This window comes from Benincasa hispida, chromosome 9 (assembly GCF_027475165.1).
Source record: "Benincasa hispida cultivar pf3 chromosome 9, pf3_genome.v1.1, whole genome shotgun sequence".
NCBI classification, from domain to species: Eukaryota; Viridiplantae; Streptophyta; class Magnoliopsida; order Cucurbitales; family Cucurbitaceae; genus Benincasa; species Benincasa hispida.
In genome coordinates this window covers 74388692-74398411 of record NC_143486.1, presented here as the reverse complement: position 1 = coordinate 74398411, position 9720 = coordinate 74388692, and the positions used below count along the sequence as shown (strand labels likewise).

General features: G+C 33.8%; 1 protein-coding gene across 2 annotated transcripts; it reads left to right on the top strand.

Moving 5' to 3' along the window:
- Positions 1–5428: 5428 nt before the first annotated feature.
- AFB5 (auxin F-box protein 5) lies at positions 5429–8911 on the top strand. 2 transcript variants are annotated; one of them, XM_039042248.2, is made up of 4 exons: positions 5429–5636; positions 5761–6421; positions 6758–7259; positions 7333–8911. In XM_039042248.2, exons 2-4 carry the CDS (start codon positions 5814–5816, stop codon positions 8110–8112), a joined length of 1890 nt encoding a protein of 629 aa, XP_038898176.1. In that variant the 5' UTR covers positions 5429–5636; positions 5761–5813; the 3' UTR covers positions 8113–8911. The 2 variants fall into 2 exon arrangements, with proteins under 2 accessions (XP_038898176.1, XP_090174311.1); XM_090318185.1 differs by lacking the exon at positions 5429–5636 and having other exon boundaries at positions 5639–6421.
- The last annotated feature ends 809 nt before the right edge of the window (positions 8912–9720 follow it).

The window sequence follows — 9720 nt, the reverse complement described above, 5'->3', positions numbered from 1 at the left end:
TGCCAATAATTTCATTTGATGGCACTAATCCTTTCAGTTTTTTTTTTTTTTTAACTTTGATGGTAATTAATGATAAGTTGGATTTTTGAATGGAATAATCACTTCTATTTGAGTGTTTAAAAAGTTGAATTCAAAATTTTGTGTTTTGTATATAGAGATGTCCACGAGGCGGGGCCCCCTATTCCATTTCCTAACCTCGCGAATTTCCCCACAGGATTTCTCGGGGATCGGGTTCCCCACGGAAAAAATTTTCTCGCATCATTTTTTATCAATTTTTTTTATTTTAATTCAATATATATTTTTAACAATCCCTTAATCATATCCAATACAATTTTCATTTAAATAAAACAATAGTACACATTCAATTTCAAAAAAAATAATAATAAAATGCTAAATTCTAATAAATTTTATAAATTAAAGGGGTCATTTTAAGTATATAAAAAAAATTAAAAATATTTACACTTTATAACAAAAAGTTGAAAAAGTATTTTGTACTTTTTGTTTTTGAACTTTTTGTATAAAATGTAAATATTTTTAGGATTTTTCTATTTATAAGAATTTCTTTAAATTAAAATTCAACAATTAGACATCTTACATTAAATATTATAACATCTAAAGAATTAAAGTAATAAAATCTTAAACTTAAATAATTAAAACCTCCATAATTATCTTAACAAAGTCTACAATATTAATATTAATATATATATTATAAATTTATAATTTATATACAAAAATCGGGACGGGGCGGGGTCTGGTAATATATTCCCCATTCCCGACCCCAAATTGCAAACAAAGAAAAAAAAATTCTTTACTCCCTCCCCCATTCCCCGTGTATTCAGGGATCTCCCGCCCTATTCGGGGATGGGTCTCCCCAGAGCCCCGACCCCATGGATTTTTTTAATATCTCTATTTATGTATGAATACTTTGTAGAAAATTTGTTATGTTTTGAGAATGGAAAAGAATTCAAAGTTTTTCTGTTTTTACCGTAGAAAAGTTAGGAAAATATGTGTATAGTTGAAAATTAAAATCAACAATAGCAAAAAAACAAAACAAAACAAAATAAATAAATAAATAAATAAAACAAAATCAATTTCATTTACAAAAACAGTACCAGATACTCTAACTCAACTCAACTCAACTATGCCTCCAAACACAGACAATACTTACCAACTCAACTCAACTTTGCACACCAAACACAGACAATGTAACTCTCCAAATAATTTAACTCTCCATATAATAATTATCAATTCAACTCAACTCAATTCTCTGCTTTTACGTCAAACGTCCCTTAAATGTGTATAGATGTGTTTTTAATCATTGTATTCGACTTATGTGATCCATCCAAGTGGCAAGAATCTAAAAGCAACACTTTTATGACTTTTCGTATTTAGATCTCGACTTTGAAAGATTTTAAAACGCATAATTATATATAAAAAATAAAATAAATATTATATTTTAAGTTAAAATTATTCAATATATATCATTATCTTCCCAAATCTTTGTAGTTGGTTTTATTTTATTCTCCGAACTTTATAGTTGTTTAATTTCTGTCATTGGTTTATTTTAATTTGTTAGAGGGAAATAATGAACTCTAAAATATTTATAAAAAAAAAATGAGATTGATAGTTATATAACTACTTTATTTCTATAGTATGAATTGCGATTTTATTGAATTTTTTTTATGCAAGTGCCACGTATCAAAGGTTAGATATTTAAATTAGGTATACTGTATGATTTCTTTTACATAAAAAAACACAATCTTTAAACATTATAACATTTAATAGACTATTCAAGTAGTGTATTAATTATATTCATAAATGTGTAAAAAAAAAATCCTAATCAATTATTTTTTTTAGAACAAAAACTATCCCAATAATGGTACTAAAATAACAATATCAGTAATAATTTGACTAAACACGTTAGAGATGCCATCGTTTTTTGTCTTTATTTCTTTCTTTTTTAAGGATAAGTGGCTTTTGTTAATCCAATTGCTTCCTATTCAAATAGTTGATATATAGTCCATTACCAAAAAAAGCTTTACATTGCATGTATAAGCTGAAAATTATTCTTGTTTGGCAAAACTAAAGAGTCACACTTTTTTTTAAAAAAAACATTAGTCACACACTCTTATTCAATGGCATATCCAAGATTTTTTTAAAATGACATGTTCGGTGAAAATTTAACTTTCAAAATTAGAGGGAACCAACTTTTTTTGCTAGAGAATTTCACATTGGAAAATTTGGTGTTGGAAGTCTCTTTTATGTACTCCAACCTTGTGTTTTGGGTTTGGATCTCAAGGATACCCATGTTTTGGAGAGAGTGAGAAGATAGACCAATGTTGGAAGTCTCCTCCATTTTAACTTTCCGAACAGTGAATTTATAAGGGGTTTTGCTCTTCGCTTGACCATCGTACATAACACAAGTTCATATAAATATAATTTAGATGTATTAATAAAATATTTAAATTATATAATATTACTAAAACGAGCATAACTAACTTATTTACAAACAGTGGTAGCTTCGTTTCATGTTAGATGACACAACTTTATATAAGGTTAAAATTTTAACACATTAACATCTCAATTTGTGTCATATATAGTTATTGAACTTTAAAAAATATATACTTGATCATTAACATTTCAATTGTGTGTCTGATATGTAATATTAGACATTTTTTCTAAATAATAATGTGACTATTGACTACAAAATTGAAATCTTGAGGTTCAGTCTAATACAATAGTTAATTTTTTAAGCATTTTGTATATTTTATGAGATACTTATATACTAAATTGAATCTTTATATCACTTTGTTTATTAGATGCATTTTATAGTTATATTGTTGGTTTTTTAGTTTAACAACTTGTTGAGGTTGAGATTCGAATCTCTTAAATTTTTTGTCAATAATAAATGTTTTAACCAATTGAATTATATATAGTCTAATCTAATCATACCTTCCAATTATAAGACTTTCTTTCTTTCTTTTTTTCTTTTTTCAAATTTTGATGAAGATATATCTTGGTTCATATTTGAAGTTTATATTTTGTATTCTACATTTGGAGCACAATGTTTGCATGGAAGAGAGCCCTTTTCAACCATTTGGGTATACATTTTTATATGTTTATAATTATTATCATTATTATTATTGGTTGTTGTTAATAACTTGAGTAGATCCTCAAAATTGTAATGAAAGTTTTATTTATGGGTTAATTATAACAAATATTTTTTTTTAGCTAACAATGTAGAAATAACTAAACTACCAAACTAACTACTCCCCCACCTCCCATCACAAATGAAAACAAGGATATAATCGAAAAAAAAATCTTTTTCATATCAAATAACAACTTTGAGAGAAAGCTAAAATTGCAGTAGCATAAATATATTTGTTTTTCTCTCTAGGGACATAACAAAAATGACGAGTGTTTACTAGAATCCCAACAAAAATATTATCCTTAATGAGAATCCCGATTTATGCCAACAAAGAATCCTTTCTATTAAATAAATTAATCACTTTCAATGCATCATATTCTACCTCAAGTGGCAAATTACTTCCAAATCTTTCTCGCTCAAATCGCAATCACTTATCTAGCATAGCTTCAACTTCCAGTATACTAATGCTCCAGAACTTCTTGATAAACTTGCAACCCCCAAGATCGATCAACCTTCGTGATCACAAACAATCTACTCAAAGCCTGCTTAAACATCTCTTAGTAGACCAAGCAACATCCACGTTCAGCTTCCAAAAACCCAGCTTTGATGGAGACCAATGAGGACGAAGGTTGGTCTGAAAGGGAAAAGTTATGACGAATACTCTTGAATTATGTCCCTTGTGTAAATAATACTCACATACTTTCAAAAGCTGAAATATTATCTCTCAATTTACATAAATATTTCAAAACTATCCTTGAACTATACATTTTTTAGAATTTAGAATAGAAATTGAGGTTTAGAATTATGTGACAATAAACTAAAATCATGTGTTGATCAATTTCTTTGTTCTAGATCATTGATATACCATTTCTATCTAAATTTATGCTCTAGGTCATTGTCACGCCATTTCTATCTAAAATTTTGTCCAAAATTCTAAAGCATCATTTGATAACCATTTGGTTTTTAAAATAAAGTCTATTTCTTCTCAATTTATCACTGTGATACTCATCCTTTTCGAAAAACAAAAGTTGATTCTTAACTAAATTTTAAAAATAAAAACAAAAACAAAACTTTGATTTTTTAAAACTTGACTTGGTTTTTAAAAATATTAATAGAAAGAGATAATAAAATAAAGAAATTCATAGGTGAAAAAGTTGTTCATAAACTTAAAAAAAAAAAAAACCAAATGATTATTAAAGAGAACCTAAGGGGGTGTTTGTTCTAAGTATTGGGCTTGAGATGGGTTGGGCATCCTAAACCCAACTCTTGTTTGGAACTAGAGTTTTTTATGAAGCTAAGTTTTCCTACACTATTTTTTATAGGTGTGAATAGTAAAAACTATTTAAACCCAGGAGTCATATTTTTTTTTTCTAATTTAATTTAGAAAGTTTGTCGACCAACTCCGACCATCATCTCCGACACCGCCACGGGCCACCTCTGATCTCAACTTTCAGTAGTCATGCCTGCGAACTTCCGGCCACTGACTCTAGCCAAACTTCGGCCGTCACCGACCAACTTCAACTACTACCTTTGACGACTGCTGTCGCTAACTCTGATTGCCACCTCCGACAATCGCTACCGACCACTTTTGGTAGCCACTTTCGACCACCAACTTTGGCCAAACTTCAGCTGCCACCGATCAATTTTGGAAAATATTAATAAAACCACTTGTAGTATATAACAAACTAAACGACCTTGTATAAAAATACTTTTAAGAAATAGATGCTAAACACGTGTGTTTTTATTTTAAGGAGTTTTTTCTTTTTTAATCAAAAGTATTTAGATAAAAATGCTTTTTTGAAAAACAAATTTTCTAAGTCATTCCAGCTTAATTACAATAATAATTTTTTTAATATAAATTTTATCTTTCTTCTAATTCTTTTTTCATTTGGAGATTTTTTAATTATTATTATTTATTATGTTATTTTTTTTAATTCTTTCTCTTCCTTTCTTTGTTTGTATGCTTCTTTATTTTAGGAGATTTCATCTATTTTCTTATATTTCTTCTAGTTGTAAATCGACTACTACAAGAAACATCTCTTATATGCTTTTTTTATTATTATTATTGTCGTTATTATTATTATTATTATAATTATTTAAACACATTTTTAATTATGAATTGATATTTGCCAAGACTGAAGAGTAGTTGTTTTAAGGCAACTAATATTAAGAATTATAATTATAATTAATTATTTGAAAAAAGTAATGAGGTGTGAAATGAAAGGACAAGATTGTTGAGAGGAAAGCCCCTAAAATAATAGAGCAGGTGTGTGGGGAGCCATTTTGAAACAAGAAAAAGAGAGAGAAAATTTTCAAAAAGAGAAAAAAATAATTAATAATAAAAATAAATAGAGAGAGAGGCAAGAAGAATCCCAATGCCCAGAGATACAGACAGGAGAGCCTACTGTTTACACTCCATTGTCCTTGTGATCAGTTAAACTAATCCCTCCAAATTTCCATATCATTTCACACTCCTCTCAAATCACAGGTATGCACTTTCTCTCTCTGGATCTTCATTTTCTCTCTCCCCTTCTTCTTTCTAAACCTAAATCCATTCACTTTCCAACTCTCCTTGATCTGATTCACTGTTGGTTTTCTCCATAATGATTTAGACTGGTTTGTTCTTGACGAGTTTTCAAGAAGGAGGGACTCTGATTTGTTGCACATGAGAGTGGATCAAGCTGAAGAAATGTCCGAAGACGAAGATCGGTCTTTACCTTCGGATCTAGGCGGCGGCGGCGGCGGCGACGCCATCGCTGAATCGGCTAGTAAGACTCGCAATTGCACAGGGTGTTCCGGTGATGTTACGGCTTCTGGTTCTGCTGAGAATATACTTCATAATGTTCTTGAGAACGTGCTTCACTTTCTTACTTCTCGTCGTGACCGGAACGCGGCTTCACTTGTTTGCAAGTCGTGGTATCGAGTTGAAGCCCTTACTCGATCCGACCTTTTTATTGCAAATTGCTATGCGGTTTCTCCTCGCCGAGTTACGTCGCGGTTTAATCGAGTTCGGTCAGTGACCATTAAAGGGAAGCCTCGGTTTGCAGATTTTAACCTGATGCCGCCCAATTGGGGAGCCCACTTTTCCCCATGGGTGGCGGCCATGGCTAAATCCTACCCTTGGCTTGAGAGAGTCTATTTGAAGCGCATGTCTGTGACTGACGACGATCTGGCCCTGCTTGCTGACTCTTTTCCTGGCTTTAAGGAGCTTGTGTTGTTTTGCTGTGAAGGATTTGGCACCAGTGGTATTGCTGTTGTTGCCACCAGATGCAGGTACGCCTTTAGATTTCTTCTTCGTCTCTTTTCATTTTCTCAATGTTCTGAGCTCTGGAGTCTGATTCCTTCAGTTTGCACTGTCAAATGTACCTTCGTTAGTCTTTCTTTAGGGATCGTTTGTACCTTAGGAAAGGATGTTTGAATCTCTATGTTTTGAAATCCATTTGGGGTCTTTGTTTTTTTTTTCCCTCCTAATAAAAAAGAAGAAAATCTGGGTGGTTGGATTCTTTGAATAATGCAGAGTTTTGATGTTCTAATGGCGAGCTTTTGTTGAAGTTTCTGGTGTGATGGCTTTTTTTCCATTCAACTTAGACTGATTGATTTGCTTTTTAGGCACCTTCGAGTACTTGATCTGATTGAATCTGACGTAGCAGACGATGAAGTGGATTGGATATCTTGTTTCCCAGAGAAGGAAACCTGTCTTGAATCTCTGATCTTTGACTGCGTAGAGTGGCCCATTAATTTTGAGGCACTAGAGAGGTTGGTGAGTAGATCCCCATCGTTGAAGAAACTTGGGGTGAATCGCCACGTTTCCATTGCTCAACTATACCATTTGATGATTCGGGCTCCAAGTCTAACATATCTGGGAACCGGTTCGTTCAGTACGTCAGAGGCTGTGGTTCATGGGGAGTCAGAGCCTGACTATGCCTCTGCTTTTGCTGCTTGCAAATCCTTAGTTTGTCTTTCTGGATTCAAGGACATTTTGCCTGATTACCTACCTTGTATCTATCCAGTATGTGCTAATCTCACCACTCTGAACTTGAGCTATGCAAATATAACTCCTGAACAACTCAAACCAGTTATAAGCCACTGCCACAAGCTCCAGACTTTCTGGGTATGTGATCTTTGAGTAGAGTGGGAGGAAATTTGGCATGCAGTGCTTACATTTTTTCCCCCTTTTATTGCAGGCTCTTGATTCAATATGTGATGATGGACTTCAGGCTGTTGCTTCCACCTGCAAGGAATTGCAAGAACTGAGGGTTTTCCCTGTTGATGTTCGAGAAGATGGAGAAGGCCCCATTTCTGAGGTGGGCTTCCAGGCAATATCTGAGGGTTGCAGGAAATTGCAATATATTCTCTACTTTTGCCAGAGAATGACCAATGCAGCTGTGGTAGCTATGTCACAGAACTGCCAAGATCTTGTGGTGTTTAGACTGTGTATTATGGGACGGCACCAGCCAGACCATAAAACTGGAGAACCCATGGATGAAGGATTTGGTGCCATTGTTATAAACTGTAAGAAGCTAACTAGGCTTGCGATATCTGGATTATTGACAGATCGTGCTTTCAGCTACATCGGGAAGTATGGGAAACTGGTACGCACCCTGTCAGTTGCTTTTGCTGGAAACAGTGATTTGGGATTGAAATATGTGCTTGAGGGCTGTCATAGATTGCAAAAACTTGAGATTAGAGATAGCCCATTTGGCGATGGAGCCTTGCGATCTGGTTTACATCATTACTATAATATGAGATTTCTCTGGATGTCAGCTTGTAAATTGTCTCGCCAAGGCTGCCAAGAGGTTGCCAGAGCCATGCCTCACTTAGTGGTTGAGGTGATGAGGAGTGATGAGGAAATTGAAAACGATGTTCAGGTGGAGGGTATGGAAGACCATGTCCAGGTGCTATATATGTATAGATCTCTTGAGGGGCCGAGGGATGATGCTCCAAAGTGTGTTGACATCCTATAGAATATTGGACTACTAGAAGATTCAACTGTCAGTGAGCACAGTCACAATTTTGTGCGATAAGTTTATTACTTCTTGTTAAAGGCTTATCCTTCAATACCTAAAAAAACCCATGTTTACCCACTTTAGAAAAGTTGGATGCCTGTTTTTTCATGGGGAAGATTATGATGGTTTTGGGAGCCATCCATGGAGTGGAAACATCTCATTTGAGAAATGGAACTTCCTGAGACTTTGAAAAGTGTAGTTGCTGAGGATTAATCTCCTTACTGTTCATCAGGAGGCTAATCAAGTTTTCATAAGTTTGTTTCTAATTGTTCCGTTTAATTTCTTCATTTCAATATTCGGTAACTGTAAACTAGAGCTGCTGGAGGAGACATGGGTCGTAGAGAGTTGCCTTAAAAGCTTAGATATCAATTATTGGTCATTTGTCGATTGAATCAAAAAAAGAAAAACATTTGTAAGAATTGGAGGATCTGTCAACTGCAAGTTCTATGAATATCTCTCCAACCATCAGGCCACCAATAGCAAGGGGATGACACAGGTACTCTTACTCAGTCCTACAATAATCATTAGTCCATTTATTTTGATTCAAATGGTTAGTAGATGTGAGAATTGAAAGACTCGGCCTCTCTAGCTAAATGTTGTTTATTTCTAATCAGATGTACCAGTAGTGTAGGCCCCAGATTATTGAGTTTACTATTGTTGTTTATTAGAAAATGTGAGATGGATGGGGTAATAAATGCCACAAATTATTCATGGACAGAATTTCCATATAATAATGGTACTGTCTCGTCCTTTTTTTCCCTCCTTTCTCCTCTCCATTTCTTTGTGCTAGCTAAATTAATCAGTCCTCTGTGATTTTATGCCACTGCACATTAGAAGTTTGCATATTTGAAGAATGTATAGGCACTTCAGAGCTATCTGAACTTCCTAGATTAGGTAAAAAAATTTGCTAGTTTTTGTTTGCTGAGTAGACTTTGTACGGCCGTTTTCAAATTGGTCACTTCAGGATCAATTATTTGATGACTTGTCACATCCCCTCCCTGAGTTTGCGTTATAAAGCAGCCATCCATTAATGATGAGCTCTCTCTCTCTCTCTCTCTCTCTCTCTCTCCTCTCCTCTCCCTTCTCTCTTCTCTCACTCATAATGAGGAGAGGCTCCTCTTCCTGGCAGGAGGTAAAAGCAAAGTTTATCGTCTTAAGTGGGATATGAGTCATATGACTATGCTATTGAATAAGTATGGGAAGAGAGGCTTTTCTTTCTTGTCTAACCTTATGTTGTGGAGGCAAGTTGGCAACAGCATATGTTTTGTTTTCTTTCTCCCACCATCTCATTCTCATCCTTCCCCTTTGGATCTCTCTCTCTCTTGGTATGTTTTTAAAGAGAGAGAGAAATAATCGTGTGGGAGGTATTCACTTCCAATGGAGTTGATTTATATTTCTTTTAGCAATTTTAGCAATAACTTAACTGCTAGTTGAACTGCAGTAATTTTTCTTTTGCAGTCCAACCGTGGCCCAATCGCATGGTGCCACATGTCGAGCTATTACATATGCAGCCATTTTTTCTCTCTTTTGTCTTTTCTTTTTTCTTCTAGTTTTTCCATTTAAAGA

Bases quoted from the DNA above. Each gene is read 5' to 3' on its own strand.
- AFB5 (XM_039042248.2), top strand. From the start codon at position 5,814: ATGAGAGTGGATCAAGCTGAAGAAATGTCCGAAGACGAAGATCGGTCT. The intron at 6,422-6,757 runs GTACGCCTTTAG...TTTGCTTTTTAG, and splicing joins GTTGTTGCCACCAGATGCAG to GCACCTTCGAGTACTTGATC. The intron at 7,260-7,332 runs GTATGTGATCTT...CTTTTATTGCAG, and splicing joins ACAAGCTCCAGACTTTCTGG to GCTCTTGATTCAATATGTGA.